Source organism: Rhipicephalus sanguineus, chromosome 6, assembly GCF_013339695.2.
Source record: "Rhipicephalus sanguineus isolate Rsan-2018 chromosome 6, BIME_Rsan_1.4, whole genome shotgun sequence".
NCBI lineage: Eukaryota > Metazoa > Arthropoda > Arachnida > Ixodida > Ixodidae > Rhipicephalus > Rhipicephalus sanguineus.
This window is the reverse complement of record NC_051181.1, coordinates 31,689,496-31,709,385: the sequence shown is the minus strand read 5'-3', so window position 1 is coordinate 31,709,385 and position 19,890 is coordinate 31,689,496. Positions and strand designations below refer to the sequence as shown.

The following is a 19,890-nucleotide window of genomic DNA, read 5'->3' as shown; positions in this document are numbered from 1 at the left end:
CGCCGAAATCTCCCCACGTGACGTCACGAATTTCAAGGTGTATTTATCGTATTTTGGCGCCATTGGCTCAACAAAATTACCCCAAACTTGCCATGTTAAGTCTATGGCCCCCTCAGAGGACAATGTACTACTTCATTTTTACCGATTAGGAACTACGTAGTCTACAGTAGGAGCCGTCAAAACATGTGACGTCACGGCGAATAGTGTGGAAACTTCAAGGCGACGTTGCCACACACATTTTGTTTTTGCGCGTTTTCTCACTAAGCGTCTTCTCGCAGCAAGCGTGGTGTTTTTGGTATCGTGAAAGAATACTTTACTAATATGAGAAAAATTGTTTTGCTCTTTAGTGTCCCTTTAAGCCCAGTTCATCGTACATCGAAGTCTTTCAGATTTAAGACTATGCATTCAAACTGTAGCCATGCTTAGCATCTCTGAAGCGGACTCGTCCTATCAGCTAACTATACTGACAGCACATGACACATGCACTAAGTTCAACAGATCGTTCCAAGTTTTAAATGACTTATACATCAGGACTGGGGTGACCAGTCTTCCTAGAAACAAGGTTTCAGCTTACCCCCTTGAGGATACCATTGACCGAGTATCCACATGGAGTGAACAGATACTCGTCCAGGGTGGCTGTTGGGTAGAGCTGGTCAATGCCCGACTTCTGCGTCGCATCCCTGGCACTGGAGGAGCCCTCCTGGGTGAAGATCCGCATCACCTTCTGATCCAAGTCCTGCATGATCACCTCCAGGGTCTGGTCGGCCACTTGAAATCCACGGTAGCCCAGAGGAGTGTTCAATGTGTACAAGTACCTGCACAGCAACAACAACACTCGCGACACATTTCATCTGCACAATGCAGCCTATCTCGTCACGAGATGGAAAACGAAAGATACCAGTACATCGATGTTAAGGAAAAAAAAGTATGTGGAATGAAGCTTCTACCATTGATTGGTTTTCAGGTAGCAAAACTTCATGTGGCCTTTTTTTCTTCAATACATTGAGAGACATAGTATTTGATTCTTTTCTCCTTCAAATTGAGTAAATATCTTGAGTCTGATAATGAGTTATCACACTTTAGCACAGCAGCGTTTCTGCCTCTGCTGCAAGGTCCAGTCATGCAAGCTAATTTTCCTTAAAGAAGTCCTGTCAAAAGGTGTGAAGATACACAAAAATGTTGCTACTAATAAGTTGGTCATGCAACATAACTGCAGCAAAGCCAGAATGGCATGAAGGAACAATCTGTAGTAGCAAACCTTGCTTCAGGTCTCGTACAATTTGCAAAAAAAAAATGCAATATAAAATGTCGATTAGCAGCAAATTTGTGGCAAGAACAAAGGCTGGCAGTGCACCGGTGGAGAGAGATTGTTGAATTTAAGTGACCTGATGATGAACTAAGTGGGCAATGCACCTTTGGAACAAATTAAGTTTCAATGGCTCAATGTTGTGAAGACACGTTTGCATGAGGCTTACCCTAACGAGTGCCATCAGTGGAAGGATGCGACACTACTCAACACTGCAATGCACAATGGTGCTGTGGCTGGGTTCGTTGAGCTGTCACAAAGTGACTATTTGATTCAAGTACCGAAATGAAATAATGACTAGGTGATTTGAGGACTGTATACCCTCAATCCTGATCCACGAGGTGGCGACAGCGTTGCGAGGCCACCATTTTGTTGGTGTGCCATTCAGACAGAGTTGGCATAGATACTGCAAACTCATGTGAACAGCCCATGCTAGTCCTTCAAGCCTGTGCCCAGAGCTGAAGTACTGCTATGCTGATGTGTTGTCCTTCGTATCCCGTTGTTTAGCACTAGTCAAAGTCTCAACATACGAACAAGCTCAAATTTTAACACACACACAGCAGCACCTCACGCGCAGTGCAGCGAGTAATTTAGCAGAACAGTGTACAGTTAAACATCGGTGATACGATCACGGCTCGTACAAATTTCGGGGTGATACGAATTTTTATGTGGTCCCGGCCAAGGCCCATTAGCCTGCAATGTATTGGAGCAGGGTTGTTGCGAACCGATTTGCACCCCGCGACGTTTGATACGAACGTACGCTAGCGCACAGGTACGAACAGGTGCTGCCCGCGCTGTCGCGGACATGCGCGCTGCACCACTGGGCTCGCGGGCATGCGCACTGCGCGACCGAGATAGTGCACGCGCATATTCGAGGCCTTTAGGCGCCTTCGCGTTTAGATTACAGATGACGCTGACGTCGCGTTTTTTTTTTTCTTCCGACGCGTTGAAGCGTGCTCCTGTGCTCGAGGCAGCAGCGTCTTTGTACTGTGTTAACACGTGCCTGCCACGCCGATGCAAGCCATGTCCCCGCAATCAGACGTTCCATGAAACAAGGCTGAAACTTGGGCTACGGGTCCGTCATGAAGTCCTATTAAAGGTGGCCGAAGACCCCAAGAGACGAAGCGAATGGTCTAATGGTCTTGGCGAAGGAGCTTGGCCTCTATCGTGTGCAAAACGCTTCTTAAGTCACTTTCACTGCAGTACTTTGGTGTCATGCAGAAAAGCGTAGTAAGATTAGGAAGGGGCTACTAGAGGTTACGGGGCACAACACATCTGGTTCATTAATTACAGACGCGCGCATGCACCGTATATTTACGATTACAAGAATGATCGTTGACGTCTAAAAACTTTACTGGCAATCATTCAGAGATGTTCATTACGTCGCCGCGGCCCTGAGAAATACTGAATCAAAACGTATGCCTACTTTCTTTTGTTGCATACTAATTTTCCATGTTTTCCGGTGATACGAATTTTGGATGATACGAATATTTTTGGTAACCCCGCGAGATTCGTATTACCGGGGTTTTACTGTATCTGCATGCAGTGGCCATACGTCAGGAAAGTTACAATGTTACGATGAACTGCACTGTTTTTCACTGTAGCACCCACACAAGAAAGAAGCCTTAGAATGTCACTCAGACTGGGTTCTTTGTGATACCCAACATGCTCCAACATCAAAGACAGGAAACTGTGCCGGCAGCACATAGACCGGCACAAAAGGTTTTAAGTTTGGAGCTAAAGTCAAGATGAAAAACGTGAATTCCGGTCTGCAAAGGTGCCTTCACAGCAGTGCTTCAGAGCTTTGCAAGGAAGGTAGCTTCGTGTCAATACGCGGGGATCATTTTTAGAAAAATTTATGCAAATCAGTGTTGGAGGTGCAGGTTATGCACAAGAAAGTACGTATAATAGAAACTGTATAACAGCAGTGGCAAGTAACAAACCGAAAAATAGGACAATTTCTTTTTTAGTGTGGGGGTGCAGGCAACTACAGGCAGCGGAAGTCAATTACATAGATATTGCGAATACTTTTGCAAGTTTATCCCTTTGTTTTTGGCCTGATATGGCACTGACCACCAATTTCGTGCTTTAAAAGGATGTAGCTAAAGGCATCATCATCACTGTCATCAGCGTCACCTTGTAACTAGCCTTGTGCCATGGGGTGGCCCCATTTTGTATTTTTGTTGTTTCCTTGTGAATCTACATGAGCTCCGCACCGCTTCTTTTTCTACTTTTTTATGAAAATGGGCAGAAACAAGACACAGCAAAGCATTCAGAAAAAAAGCAATCAAGTGAGTTTCCGAAGGCTCGCGCAAATTTGGCAGCATCATGCGAGTTCGGAGTGTGAGAAAAGCATCGCAACTGGCACACCCAGAATGGACGCATCATGGAATGTAGCCATCAGAAGAAAGCTTCTTTTCCAGTCTGGATCGCAATGTATCCAGAGCTGGAGACAGAGGTTGTGGGGTTTACCCAACAGCTGTATTCAAGGTCTCTACTAGCGACCTCCAAGTGCACTAGAATTAAAGCTGTTGAGATATTGCTTGCCTTTGGATACACGAGGGCACAATTTGGATATGGCAGAGATGAGTTATGATAAAACCTGAGCCCTTGTTTTGACCTCCTGGCATGTGAGACCAGCGTGAAAAAAATAAACGGGATTGTCACAGTCCAGCATTTATTTCAAGATAAGGGTACCTTCTGATCCTTTGTGTTCTTCCTTTTCGATTTACAGCACTTCTAAGTGGGGGGGTTGAAACATGTTCCAGTTTTTACAGTAAAAATAGTTCATAGATGTTCAGTGCATCTCTAGCCAGCAGCATGAAAGACTGCAGTGCTAGTTCTGCTAAACATATGCACAACATCAAGTTGTATGTTGTTCCCATGTGCAGAAAAGCTGTTGCAAAACAATCTTGTGACCCCCCACCGTCCCTACACTGATTACTGTGCATATATGTGGCCCGCACAAAGTTTATAAATGAATAACACACATTTCCAACAATAGCGATGTCTAGGTGAACTATGACACACAGCACCCAGTCACTCATCAGATTACCCTTCATGTACTATTTATAAAGTTCAGATTGGTCACGTGACAAGAAGCCTCTTGTGCTCAGTCAATTTTGGTGTTGGCGAGATACATGCAATGAAGCCTCGCAACATCATCCTGAAGCTAGCCATCTTTATGTTAGAGGGAGCCAATGCCATGTTCTTTTTTTCATAACATTGATCTGTCAGGTTCACACAACCATACCAGGGGGACATGGCTTGTAGAGGCCAATAAATCATCAAAGAAAAAAAACTCTTTTTTATTACATTACCAAAACCTACAGCTATTCTTCCACATGTAAAGCCTAAATTAAGTCTCATAAGATCAGTACTTCATCGGTAGTTTAAATCTAAGTGACGAGCACAAGCTGAATCAAATATTTTTAGGTCCTTTATTTAGCTCGTCAGAATGATATCTCATATGGAACAGCTAGAACTGTAATTCTTTTTTTAACATAGACCACAAACTGTATTAGTATCACAAAGTGCTGAGAGCAGAATTCTCATCTTCCGCACATATATTTTTAAAATTTGATTGTTTTTTATTTATGGTAGTCATGGTACAAACACTGAACTTTGATCATTTGCATAATGACTAGTTATCATTTTATTTGAAAATTGTTTGCAGCATTGCACTTATTGGATATTATAGTATCTAGCTATCTGCTAATATTCACTTTCTCCTGAACAGTGTTTTTCATATTGTCTCCAGAAACTTGTATATCTCAAACTAATTGACGAACAAGAAAAATTATTGTATATTTGAGCATGGAAAACTAGTCTCTTTAGATTCATCAGGTTTGGACATAAAATACAGCAAAATAACTTCACAAGCCAAGTCCCGCCTTAAGTGCGTAGCCATCTACTGAGAGCAGAAGGAGACTATGCCTCAAGTGCAAAGGGCGTATGGCACATACATTCTGACAGCAGCTTAAAACACCGCGAGCGCCTGAAGTCACGACTGTCAAGATGGTGTATGTTGGACGACGCTATTGCTTCTCGTGGATGACGTCAAATGAATAAGCTCTATAGCACAATGTTTTGAGTTTTCAGAAAACTGTTGAAAAACAGTTTTCAAAAAGTGTGAAAAACAGAAGAGCAGTTTAGAAATCATTGGCTCAATTATAGGGATGAGATGACAAGCTGCTCAGGGGTGTGACAAAGTGTGTTGCCGAGCAAAATACTCGTGTCACTTACCAGCAGTCGTGGTTTATCCTGCCCATACAGTAGGCTGCACCATCTGCATCAAGGAAGTCATCCCGTTAGTCACAGCTACAAGATTCACAGCAGATTCAAGAGACAGAGCAAAATAAGCTCACCTTGGAAAAGGCTGTCCAAAACCTCAACCTGTCATGAAAAAGAGAACAGTGTTAAAAACCTTAATACACAGGTGTCTAGGCAACAGATTTTTCTCCACGAGTCTCACCTCATCCTCAAAGCTGGTGTGTGGCTTGTTTTGCAGTTCTGGTCTCATGAAGTTCTTGCGTGAGTAGAAGATATCCTGCAAGAGTTTGACGACAACAAACTTGACTAAGTAGCAGCTCACTGAAACTAACGCTGCAGACAATCCATGTAGACAAATACGTATGAATCGTGTATCTGTTAGCCTATGCAAACACTTTCTTATGGTCCATTCAAGGCATTTATTATGATTTTGTTATTGCAAAGAGCAGTGCAAGCGAATGAGCATATTCTCAGTGAAGAGCATATTCTCACGAGCCAATGGGGGTGCTCTGTGAAAGGCTTAGCAAGCCTGCCGAGCCCTCAAATAATACCGAAGCCAGAAAGCACGAAATTTTGGGGAGAACTAAAAATACCAAAAAACTGCCCCGAATTGGATGCAAATTTAAAAAGTGGCGAAGCTACAGAAAACAGACAGCATACTGACCAGTACTTCATTGAAGCCAGTCAGCTCTTGGACGATGTAGAGCAAAGGCTGGACTGCATTCAGCAAGGTGGTCGAGCCACAGGTCTTGAGAATGAAGCACCTCTTGGACACAAACATGCTGCTTTCACTGGAATATGATGCAACATTCAGTCACCTATGCACTGACAATGTAGCAGTGATGTATGGAAAACAGCATTACATCATAATACTACGTGACAAGCCATAGCTACACCAGCAGAGGGCGTATATTCCTTTTGCATCCAACATTCACGCCGTGTAAACATTAAAAACCTAGGGTGACCCGAAATTTAAAAATACCTCACAGCAAAAGTTGGCACTTTTGCCAACCTATGCAACTGTCCTGTGCGTACTGAATTGCTGGCGAACAGCGTTCAGATGTAATGGAGGAGACACTGAGCTTCGTTTGATGGCATGCCAATTTCAATCAATTTCAACCAATGGCACAATGCAGAGGAAAAAATATTTGGCAGGCAAGGTTTGTGGTGTGTGTGCCGTAGAATTACAAGTAAGTGACCCTACCCTGCTCCCAATACAATACAAGTAATTTGAAATTAGTGCCAACTACTGAGTACCAATCTTATAGTGAAATATTCTTGCAGCACAAAGTTCAAACTAGAAAGATCTGCCATCTTATTTTTCGCAAGCTCTTAAACCTCACTATGAAGGTGATGTTGCATGATGCTTCCGCTTTTTTCACAGTGATCTGATGAAGCAGTCAAAATGGCAACGGCTGCTTTGAGTTTCTATTGTTACTCTCACTGACAATTTCAGCCTTAAACACTTTTTTACCCACCCAAGTCTTCGCATCTAAATAAAAAAAAAGACGAGACCTCAGGATTCTCCTGTTTTTCTGCTTCAATACGGATTGAACTCGCACCAATATATAGACAGCAGCTCAGCGGATATCGACTGTCAGCTCATTCAGTGTCTCTGTATGCAAAAGAGAAGATATTGCAAGGGAGCCAATCACATAGCTACAGCAGTGACGTCACGCATTTTAATTAGAACTGACTTTAGGAGTACAGTAAACCGGGCTAGTTGGTATTCACTATGTAAAAGTGCGGAAAGGACGAGAAAAACTTACTAAGGCACACAAGACGTAGTGGTGTTGATAGCCAGTGCTTGGTCCTCTCATGTGTGCCTTGAAAAGTTTCTCGTCCTTTTTGCGCTTTTAGATAATGATAGAACTGACTACTGATATCTGGCTCCCACAAAGTATATTTTTATTTATTTCAACTCTGGAAGTATGGGGACAGCAGATACTCATTAAGCTGCCAGATATGAAGCGAGCATCAGAAGTTTGTCTGCTTTGCATTGTGCACCGAGAAAGAAAGAGAAGAAAGAAAGCAGCATAATTGCAGCAGGAGGAGTCAAGTTGTCGGGAGGTAAGTTAGGAGAGAGAGAAAGCCGAGGAAGTGAAACGAACAATGTAAGTAAACTTGTGCTGGCACATCATTTCTAAAATGGACAGTTTGCCATGGTCAACACTTATCTACCACAGAAACCAAAAAGCATAGTCGGTCTTAGACTGAAATTCTCAAGAAATTCGAGGGTTTCGAAGGAAAGAAAAATTCTCCAGGACTTCCAAGGACCTTGAAAACATACTTTTAAATTTCAGGGGTTTTCAAGAACCCGTTTGCTACGTGATGAACGCGCTCACAGTACTGGCCATAAAAAACACTTAATGGCCTTCAACATAGTGGGACATACCTGAGCACATAGGAGTCGAGGTGTTCATTCCTCTTAAAGCTGATGATCACACACTTGACCACTTGCAGCAGTGACTCCCAGTGTTCCCTGGCATGAGGAATGGGAAGAATGATCAGTGCATGTAAAGCAGCAAAGACACTCTGCATATTGTTATTAACTCCTGCAAGGCTGCTGATATTCGCAAGAGAATTTTTTTTTTCAGAAGAACGAAAATTTGTTGACTTCTTCTGGCACTACATGGCCTGTAAGCCAAGACTAAAGGAGAAAGTAGCCTCTCACTGGGTCTCGCAGAAAAAAACTGCAACAATGACTCACAAGGCACAGAAAAATAAGAATTATATTTACATATCAGTCCTTCGCACCATTCAAAAAAATACGATGGAAAGCACCAAATATATGCACTGTCAACCGTAAATTAGTACATAGGTATGAATAGGAAGCGCATTGTGTTAAATAAGCTAATGCTTTAAAGGAACAATGAAAGCGAAAAAGGTCAAGGCTTCGACATATGCCGAGTACATTGCTAAGAAAGAAATGTCGCACACAATTTCCACAGTATTATGTGCCAAAACCACAATCTGATTATGAGGCATGCTACATCGGGGAACTCTGAACTAATTTTCACAACCTGAGGTTCTTAACGGGCCACCTAAAGCAAAGCACACAGGTGTTAATTGATACCGCTCCCTCTGAAATGCGGCCAGCCATTGTTGCTGGCAATCGAACCCACGACATAAAGTGCAGCTGTGGGACAAGTTAGCCTAAACAAATCGCACATCACTTCCAGTAAAAGAAAAAGATTAAGGGGGGGGGGGGACAAGAAGGCATAAGGTACAAAGAAGCATGCCTTGCCCTTTCTATGGTGTATGAAAGAAGTAGTATACAACATACCGCTGGCTTGCGGAACGTCGTACAAAGGACAAACAGGCTGCTGCCTGACTGGTTAAGGGAGCATGTGCAAAATTTAAAGAAAGTTGACAGTGACCATCTTTCCTTCCACTGCAGAAAATGCGCATGTGAGCAGATATTTCATGAAGCCAAGATTCTAGGTGGAAGCTGGAACAAATCCACCCATGAAATCTGGGAGGCGTACCATGTAAAGGAAAAAGGAACTGATTGTGTCAGCAACACGTGCATCTCCCATTACAAGAGCGAGATAAGGTTTCTTTTTTTAATGCAACATGGTCATCCTGATAAGTGGTCTTGTGTAGATATGCGCTCGGTTTGTCTGTGCATCACTATGCTATACATTTCATTGCAACCCATTGCAATAAACAAGTTGTTAGTAGCACTTGTCCTGTTGTCTCGTGTGTTTGTCTTTACTTAGCGATGAAATGAAGATGTCAAGCACTACACACGCAATGCTGTTTTCACTAATGTATTGCCAATCCATCCTGTGAAGGTGATTGGTCAGTAAAGCTGGAGATACTTATATAAACCTTCAGCGGCACTGTGTAACATTGTTCACATAAAAGCTAGAGGCTTGCCACATACAGCGTGTTACTTCAACTGCCTTGAAATGCAGTGCACAGATTTGTACACACTTCCTGTGCAGCATTAGTTTAACTTCGTTGTGCTGCATATCGTTGCATAGAATCACTTTGCCAAAGATACTCCCGTGTTTTATGAGGTGTTTGACGCACCCTATTCCGGGAGCCACATGAAAATTATAATTTTTGTTTGCTCGTAATGGATAAAAGTGATAACAGGTTGCCCATGTATTTCGAGATTGAGAGTCGATTACTTTTATACAAAAGTAGAATGTGGCTGAAACCAGAATAAATAGGTATTTGATTACACACTAACTAAAAAATTACTGAAAAATGCCCAAATCAACATATTACCACCTTCTCTTTCTTGCAATATAACAATAAGTGCCTTGAAGTAAAGTACTGTAAATTTGACACATTTACAGACAGTCGATCACATTCACACCTGAAGGGGATATAAGTTAACGTAACCGCGCATGGCCTAGACATGGAACACTCTTGATAGAGTGAGCGAAAGGAGTGCCTTTTCTAAAGCTACAGGTGCGCAAGTGGCCACGTAGCAGGGAAGCGCGGCAACACCACACATTGCCATGGAGAAGGACGTCGTGCGTCCGCTCGTGATTCGCCAGTGATGGTGAACTTATTGTGTCTGTGTGTTTTCTGTCAACAGACACAAAAATTTTCCGTGATCCTAGCTATAGACAGAGTCGTTGCAATAGTTTATTGTTGATGAAAGACGTTATTGTCGATAGATACCGGGTGTTTCTTGTGTTTTTTCTTGTACATTTTTTAATAGAAAATGTCATGACGAGAGCTATTGTAACAATGCTTGCAATCTTGCCAACAGACTTCTATATTAAACTGAGCATGTCGCTGACATTTGTCAAGCCTCGAGACAAAGCTCTTCGGACATACTTGCAGAGGCGCAACTTAATAGGGATATTTCGGGAGGAGGCTTTTGATAGATGTGATATTTAAAATACCACACCCGTTAGTGTGCAATGCAATTGCTGTTGAGTCATCCGATTGAGTGTGGTATGATGTCTTATGAAATGTGCCACAAGTTCTCAGTTACTTATTCGAGCACTGTGCACAGAAAAGTGATCACTCAGCATGACACAAGGTGCACGAAAGAAGGCGGCAATGTATGAAGCAGAACTACAGCGTAAAGGAGCAGTCTTTTTATCCTTCAAAAACTTGACTTTTCAAACAGACTTGAGTGTTTTCGTTGACATTCCTTTGGCATTTGACATTTGACTACAATATGCTGGATAGTTTCAGAGCCCTTCCCACACACCAAGCACAAATAATGTTCATTTAGGATTTCTTTTCAAAGCTGTGCATGGATTCTCAGACACCTTCATCTAGTTTCAAGCAGCATGAAATTCCCATTTGAAGTATCACAAATCTTTTCTCTCTTTGTATCACTCTTTGCTGTCCCCTACGGCTGCACTGCTAGTTTTTTTTCCATCGCTGCCATCCAGTATGCCATTTCTGGATCCGAGTTCATGACACTTAGCACCTTATGCCATTGTCAACCACCGCCTTGAAATATTTGCGGGTGATCTAGCTGGTTCTTTTTCTTTACCATGTGTCCCCCATTTTTCCTCTACAGATACCTCTCGCTTCCCACCTATTTTCATTCATACACCTCAGTCGTATTTTGAAGTGGATTTTATACTGAGCCTCCAGCACTTCAAAAGATGTCATCCTGTACTGCCATCCTGTACTGCTGCATTTGCGATTTTTCCATGAGCACCCAGTGAGAGCCCCCCAACTGCCCTTAGATTTATCTCTAGCCTCGATTGCACTTTATCTCTGACCTCAAGCACAGCACTGAGTTGGCAAGTGTTGGCCTGGGAACGCCTTTTCATACCACTAGTACTGTTTCACGCTTATTTTATCCCCACAGTGCTATGCTTCATAAAGACCACGTTTACTTTAACCTTTCACTTTGATTTCTCTTTCATGTTGTTTCAAAGTATATATTTTCTTCTTAGATGTATATTCCTAGACAATCTACTCTTGGTATCATTTCCCCATATGGTGACTGGACAATCCCTTCCTTTTAAACATCAACAGTAACTGAAGCTTGCTTCTCGGAGACCTCTAAGAAAAGGCCAACAAGATTTCCTTATTTATGTCGTTATATGCACAGTTAGCACAGTACGTTATATGCACACGTTATATGCACAGTTATATGCACAGTTATATGCATATCTAGAAAATCTACAAATAATGGTCTGTTCTCCTGACTACCATCAACGGGCCATACTTGGTGGATAGCTCTAAACCAGTTGCGCAATCCCCCTAAAACTAGGTTTTCTTCTATCCATATTTGAGGATTCATTCTAATAGTTCCGCTGCTATTCCGTACGTAAACGACGACAATGCATGCAGTCTGCAGATGTTAATGTCGGTTCTATCGCTGTTTCCTGTAGATTCATTCTACTTCAATAACTGCTAAGAATTTGTCTCTCATGACTTTTTCTAACGATCCAAACAGTGCTTCTTTGGTATTTGATTCCAGCACCCCGAGTCTCAAAAGTATTCCATCCAGTCACGTCAACAGTGCTGACGGGCTTCTTTTCTAACGTCTTTTTCTAGTTTAGCAGCTCCAGCTGTACTTCCTCTTTTGTATCGAACATTTTTTTTTCCATTCACCCTTCCACAGCTGCTCATTTTGTTAGGGCTATTGAAGGCCTCGGTTTCCTCTATTATTTCGCAGAATAGCGAGTCTTGCCCCTGTAGAGGCTTTCCATCTAAGTCATCAATGTCGTAGGCTGCTTCATTCTTTCTCCGAATACACTACACGTGTCACCAAAATAGCTTCAAGGCACCTCACTTTTTTCTTCATGCGTTCCAGCGACTGCTCGAGCGACTTCTTCCTGAACTAGAACCTGTACCACTCCTTTCTTGCTTCGGTACACTTTCCATTTTCCGTTTGTTTCCTCTTGTGGAAAGTTTTGCTTTTTTTTTTTCACCCTCTCTGAATGCTCTGCGTCTTTCCTCAATTGCCTCCTTGATTGTACTATAGCACCATTAACATGGTTTCCTTATTTCTTTCCAACGAACACTCCCCTCTGTAACGTAATTCGTGTCAACATCATGTTCTTTCCCAGTCCTTGTGTTTTCTTTAAATATTCTTTGCAAAGCTTGCTGCTGTCACAGCTCTCCGTTTGTTGCTTAATTTCACTACGCTGTGTTCCCTCTCGATGCAGGTTTTTCCTCATTTCTATGAACAGGCAAGGTGATGTCCTCGTGATCGCTCCTCTAGCTTGGAATTCCTCAGTTATGTCAGATTCAGCATCAAGAAAATTGAAGTGGGCATAAAGAGAATATATGACAGATGGGGACGAGTACCAACCGTTTCTTTCAATCGCCATCCCCCTCATAAAGTGATTCACCCACACCTGTCACACTCCCTTTTTCACGTGAAGGCGAAAACGAAATGTAAAACGAAAAAAAAATCCTTAACAGTATTGCAGCACGTTTGAGAAAGAGGGCCGACAGATGTGCATGAATCACTTCATATTCGTATATCAGAGGGTGTCGAGTGAAATAAATGGAATATGGTTAGCACTCATCCTTGTCCGTTTTATTCTCGTGACCGCCTCAATTTTTTCCATGCTAAATTCAGTAGTAACTATTCTAGATCAACTCGAACAACACTTAATCTATTACCATTCTAACTAATTTATCATGGGTTTCGTCATGCACCAGCACATATCTACTGCAGACTGCATGCTCCCATGGGATCTTGCTACCGCATCCAGTTTGCCTATTCACATCTCCAGATTGATTAGCTGAAGGAGCAGGTTACCACTTATTCCCAGAGTGCTATAGCCTCCAACTAGCCATGTTAATATTTAGAGAAATCTTTCAAATATTTGCAGACACATATTTAAGCAGAGATGTCTTATATAACTTGCTTACTGTTGCACTGGTCAGCCCGATGTCTCGGACTAATTATGGCATAGACATCGTTTGCTGAGGGCAGCGCGACCCGGACTGAGGACCGAGAGACACGTACACAAACAAGCGCTGTCTGACAACTGATTTATTTCATCACACATGCAGTAAATAAGTACACACAAAAAAATGATCACGTGGCACGTGTCTGTCGTGATAGGGATTCATTTGATTACATGTTTCAAAAACTGCACTTCTTTATCATGCAGAGCAATCGAAGTCTGGCTGACTTCGGTGCGCGAAGTTTGTGTACGTGTCTCTCAGTCCTCAGTCCGGGTCGCGCTGCCCTCAGCAAACGATGTTTAACTACCAACTCGCCCAACTTGCCGTTTTGATATGGCATAGAGTTGATTCATAAATCATTTCATTGTGTAGCAAGACACTTAAATAATTGAATGAGCTAGGGAGACCACAAACTTTAGAAACTTTAGGAAACAAACAGTCAACGCAATAAATTAATGCAATTCTGCCTCACAGGTGTTGGGTGTATTAAACTAATGCTTTCCATATTACAAGTTTACTTGCTTGTATTTGAGTATCTGTTAAGTTTTGACAATTTCACTGTATTTTGTGGGGAACAGTTTGCTTGCACCTCTTTATATGCATCTATTGCTGTAGTGTTTCTTGTTTATTTGTTTGTATATAGTGCTCATTTCTCTGTATCTGCCTGAAGTGCCTCAGAAATGTTGGCCAGGTCCTTTTGCCCCCTTCGTGGGCATTTGTGAAATGCCCAAATAATTAAAGTGAAATCAATGAATCCATCCAGGTCTTTGACGTGGACATTTGTGTCTTCCGTCCTTAGGGTGCCGCAATGCCACTGTTCAGGGTAGTGCCGACGTTTGACTGCCCCACACTGCCTTGTACTATGCCCTACTACTGTGTTCTTGCTCTTGACTGGAATTTTGATGCTTCTGAACAAAGGCTCACATCCTACTCATGTATTGCAATGAGCAAGCAAATTTGCTCTTTTTCTGTCAGAAGGTTTTTCACATTGAGGAAATGAACGATGACTGCATAGGTGACACTTGTGCTACTTTGCATTAGGTGGGAAACAATTTTCGGCGCAGCTCTTGTTGACTTGAGGAGGGCCTGATCTGCCTACACCCCTCCTCCGCCTTCCTTTTTTTATGGGACATGTGCACAGTGAATATATATGCAGCCTCTAGACTAATAATACCAGGTGATAGTGCTCTTTTCATCTACTTTACTTTGCTGTGATCACCCAGTTGTATGCGCAGTTTTTCCTAACACAGACATGCACCAACTTGCCCAGCAGGAAGTTCTCAAGTGCATGCACATTGAATGCAAGCCTGTCGAAGTGTTGGCTACAATAAAGAATACATCCGTACATCTCCATGGAGAGCAACCAAGCATTTAAAAATGGCCCGGTTTTTTAAATGTACCGATGATCCCTTGAAATCTAATTGCACCGCTGAAAAATTATATATTCGACCATGAAAGAGTGAACAGCCATCGTGGGCAAAAGATGAATGGGCAGTGTGATACTGATTAAAAAAAAAACTAACTCTTCAAATCAGAACAGCTTGAACAAAACCACAAACAACACTGCTTACAAACATTGGTGCAGCAAAGCTCGTGTGAATCATCACAGCAGTGTCAGTGGAGACATTTCCTTGTTGATATGATAAGTTTAACATATCAGCAGGAAAAAGATGCAGTTTTTGTCATCTCTTTCTCATTGCTGATCAGGAGATACGACTTGATTTGGTGAGTGCTGATAGGGTGGTTTAGATAGCCTTTCTTTCTTGTAGGAGTGCTACCATGATACTATGGATATACAAATTTCCAGACGGCAAGGCACCACCTGTTTCCAGGTATCTACATGGCAGCATGATTTTGCAGTAGAGTTACTTCGCCATTCTGAGAATACATAGAATGAAGCGAGGAGCATTGCTTAGGACTGCTTCTAACTTGCTAATACAAAACACTTGGTACGGGTTACAGACAACACACGTGGACTGAAGAGATGAGATATTCACACGATGATAGCTGACATTTGGAGGTGCTGTTGCAAGCTTTCCTTGTGAAAACCCTAGTTGTCTGAATGCCTCTTGGCATGTACGATTGATGCGTGTGTGCCATTTTAACGTGCTTGTTAATGTTACACTTAAGTGTTCGTAAGCAATATTCGTATGCAATAAACGATCCCACGGGTTTGTAAGTGATGGTGTTTTCTCTGCCGCACTAGTGACATGCCCAGTGTCTTAGTCACGCTTATTTCCATGCCCCATTCCTTGCAGCATTTGCCAGTGCTGAGTGAACATGGGTAAAGCTCATCCACCTCTATTTGAACTGACATGTGTGCAAGTCATATGCAAATACTCATGCTGGTACGTACGGTTTAACATGATGCCTGTCATTGCCACATATTAAAAATAAGTTTGCAACTGAGACAGAGCCTTATGGTACTCTTTAAAAAGCTTCCTAGCGTTCAGATTCCGCATCGTTCTGTTTAAAGAAACAATTGAAGCTACAGAGCTACACGCTTATCCATATTACTTTCTCTTCCATTCCAGTGGTTCCAAGCTTGCAAATTCATCTCCAGTGAACTAGAATACCACATTCTAGATCAGTAGAGGCTTCAATAAGACCAGCTCATTGGCAACAGCAGGCAGTAGTCCAGCTAAAAAAAAGTGTACACAGTGCACGGCCACGGACAGCATTGGGTGTATTAGTAGGTGCACGCTGTCACATTCATGTGTACACTGTGCAGGGTAGCCGTTTACAAGGGAACACACAAGTGCATGGCCTCTGTGGTGGCTGCTTAGAGCACCAACAAGAGGAAGCATGCGCATTTTTGGCGTCATCTATTGGCGGCCCACTTAACCTTCTGCCTACCCCTCGTGCACTTGCCTTCTCTTGGAATCCAGTCGGTTACTCTTAATGACCAGCGGTTATCCTGCGTATGCACTAGATGCCCTGCCCATTTCTTTTTGATTTCTATTAAGATGTCCTGAAGACCCGTTTGTTCCCTGACCCACATTCTTCATGTCCCTTACACCTATCATGTATATCATATATAATATACATTATGTAGGATAGGTTACCCCTACTCTTTTCCTTTCCATGGCTCGCTCCATCACCCTCAATTTAAGCTGAACCCTTTTCGCAAGCCTCCGGGTAGGTAAGTACAGGCAAGATGCAGCTGTTATATACCTTCCTCTTGAGGGATAGTGGTAAACTACCATTCATGATTTGAGAATGCCTGCCAAATGTACTCCACCCCATTCTTATTCTTCTAGTTACTTCAGTTTCATAGTTTGGCTCTGTGTTCACTACCTGTCCTAAGGACACGTATTCCTTTACCACTTCCTAGACAGTTGAACTTCAGTTTTCTGCATATCAATTTTCCAAACTACAGTGCTGCTTTCCCTGTCCAGCTCAGTCATCATGACATGCAATTTGTACCTCGAGTTACCAAGGCAATGTCATCATCGAACTGTAGGTTACTGATATACTCTCCATTAACTCCTATCCCTAATTCTTCCCAATCTAGGGCCCTGAAAACCTCCTGTAAGCACGCGGTGAATAGCATTGGGAAGATCGTGTCTCCCTGCCTTACACCCTTCTTTATTGGAATTTTGTTGCTTTTTTGCATACACTTGTGTACACATGTGTGTAGCTTGTGCGTACAGTGTAACATTCGCTCACGTAAACCCAACCAATGTCAGACCGAGCACATTTACGATGGCCTCAGCCAACCTTCCGAGGCACTCTGTTAGGACAACACTGAATCAATCGTAGAGGCTTCTAGCACGGGGCAGGAAGACGTTTGCGAACTTCAGGAAAGGTTTGCGCACATCTCACTGGAACGGGGTTGGAGTGTGTCGGAATATTTTACCTCCACTAATAATAATTTGGATCTGCACCATGTGCATCAATGGGAAGAAAATGCAGCACTTTCGTTCAGTGCAGTGTGGGATAATGGTCCCTTATCAACTTGGAGTACTGATAGCTGCTCTCGCAATCAGTAGGCCACTCATTGTTGATAGCCAAGCAAGACAAATTCTGGGGAAGATAGAGGCTGTAAGTGGTGATAAATGATCGAAGAGTCGCAGGAGCCAACGTGAAGCCAAGGGGACTTGTCTTCATCAGGGCACCAACTGCTGTCCTTAGCAAGATTTTTATGTACGGCTTGCTCATTGTGGAGAGAGAGAGCAGGGCATGCGTGAAACCACTTGTAAGGATATATCACTTATCGAGGCGTAAAGAAAAACTGCAAAGAAAAGCAGCTGTTGCCCCAGATAAGACAAGATCCCTTTGTCAAAATGTAGGCTTCGGTGACTGTTCGATGATTTCTTATCATAGTAGTTGAGTTTCTCCAATGGAACCTTGCTGTCTCTATTCCATGCGAAACAGCAGATTAAAGAAAAAAAAATTGGGGAGGGGGATGCAGGCCTCGAAAAGTCGGTCACGCTCCGAGATGTCGCTATGAATTCTTCAGAAAAAAATTTGCTGAGCGATATTTCTACGCATGACGTCATCGGCAGTTCGGTCGGCGATTAACGTGCCGAAGCAATGTGAAGGAGGCGCACTGGTGAAAGTAGCACGCCTATCACGAGCCGCGGCGATCGATTCAACCGGCAAGGTGCGTGTGCAGTTGATAACGTTCGTGCTTCGAGATAAGGTTCCCGAAATACCTCGCATGTGGACGGAAGTGGGCGCTGCCGTAGGCGGCAATTAACCACGTGTTATGCTTCAATTAGAAAAGCACACGCACCACCTAGTCTGCAGGTGTTTGTAAAAGGCCAATATGAATGCGCGCGCCTGTAGACTTCGCTGCATGGCCACGGGGCGTAGGCCTATGCATGCACGCAGGTACTCGAAGAATCTCGAGTTAACCGAGATTATAGACGCGCTCAATACCGCAACGAGAGAAAGTCCACAAAATCGGCTTACCTGGAAATCCTGCGGAGGTCGCAGTTGTCATCTTTTCCGTCGCTGCGGCTGAACCACACCTCTAGTAATTTCTCAGTTCCTTCAAAAAAGTCGGAGTAATTGCTCTGCACATCCATTTCGACAGCTTGAGGCGTGCGACGGTCTCACGACGAGAGAACACGTTGCCGCTGAGGCAGCTGAGGCGCGAATGATGGGCGAGATGCAAGGACGAGCGTACGGACGGCACGGCTGCAAGTGCGCAAGCTCCAATGGCCAGCAACTACAGTGTACTAGAATGGGGCAGTGGGCTCACTGCCGTATCCCTGCGCCGCGCCGCCGCGGCCCTCTCCGCGTCGACAGCTTGAGCGCCCGCCAGGGGCGCTGCCGCCAGTTTCTCCTGAAAACTCTTGCGGGGTGTGGAGCGCGTCCCCTTGGTCGGTGGGGGTTAGGCTGGTTACGCTGTAGTTGCGGGGGTATCAACAAACGCGGGGTTGGTGGCGGGGAGAGGGCCACCACAATGACACAAAAAGAGATCACAAAAAAAATGAGGAGGGGAGGGAGTCGAGCATTTTATTCTTTTTTTTTTAAACTGATCCAAGTAGTTGAAGCTACTGTTTCCATTTATGTGTGCCCTGCAGCGCATGTTCACTCCGTTCATTCGCTTGAAGGACCTTTGTGGGCACCCCGCGTGCCGCTTTACTGCACTTATATATGCTTGTTTTTCTGAAGGATCGGCATCTGTGTCTATCCGCAAATCGCAACTGTCTCAAAGACGGCCCGCCGCTGCATCTGGACGGGAGGGACGCGCTTTTTTACAGCCTCAGGCGGTCGTGCACATAGAGCATGCAGCGTACGTGCAGAGAAATTTCTGGGGCTGCGTTTGACAACAAAAAACAGCTGGACCCAACGAAGCTAGGAGTGACCGCAGAGTCAAGTGTGAAAGCAATAAAAGCAAGAAAACGCGCGAGGGTGGTGACAACAAAACCATACTCGTGCTTTATTAAAGAAAGAGGGGGGGGGGGGGTTAAGGGTACTTCTAAAAAAATAATAAAGAATGCTGGTACGTCGTTGCTTGTTTCGCTATCGAAGTCCTAAGCACAGAACTATACTGACGGATGAAACGGGCTGGATAGTGACGTACAGAAAAAGGAGATGTAGATGGGGGCTGAAGTAGCTCTCATTAGGAAGCGGGGGAGGTCCAAAGGGATTGGGCTCTCTTTGGGATGCCCCAGTTGCAGGTAGGTCGACGTTGTCGTCGGCTGTCGACTGCAAACATCGCCGGCGTTTCTTGCTGTCCTTTATTTTTCATTTTCGTAGTCGACTAGCAGATGTTCATACACGTTTGTTGCATCTGTTTATTGTTCGACCACGAGTGACATTTTCGGCATTGATAATTCATATTGTGATATGGCAAACATTTGCGCATATATATATAGGCAGGGTTTTGTGTATATAAAATCAGTATGTCAGTGCGTGACACTGTCGAGTGTTTCTTCGTGTCCTGTTTTATCCGCGCTGGTGCAATTCCAAGGTGCAATAAAAATGTGTACGCACGT

General features: G+C 43.6%; 1 protein-coding gene across 1 annotated transcript in view; it reads right to left on the bottom strand.

Moving 5' to 3' along the window:
• Positions 1-18,602, bottom strand: part of LOC119395677 (S-adenosylmethionine decarboxylase proenzyme) — a 30,326-nt gene extending 11,724 nt beyond the window's left edge. Inside the window, exons 1-7 of the mRNA XM_037662671.2 lie at positions 18,356-18,602; positions 7,974-8,060; positions 6,243-6,369; positions 5,781-5,855; positions 5,674-5,701; positions 5,552-5,594; positions 575-815 (exon numbers count right to left, since the gene is read on the bottom strand). Coding sequence (XP_037518599.1) covers positions 575-815; positions 5,552-5,594; positions 5,674-5,701; positions 5,781-5,855; positions 6,243-6,369; positions 7,974-8,060; positions 18,356-18,471 — 717 coding nt within the window. The 5' untranslated portion in view covers positions 18,472-18,602. The remainder of the gene's footprint in view (positions 1-574; positions 816-5,551; positions 5,595-5,673; positions 5,702-5,780; positions 5,856-6,242; positions 6,370-7,973; positions 8,061-18,355) is intronic.
• Between the last annotated feature and the right edge of the window lie 1,288 nt (positions 18,603-19,890).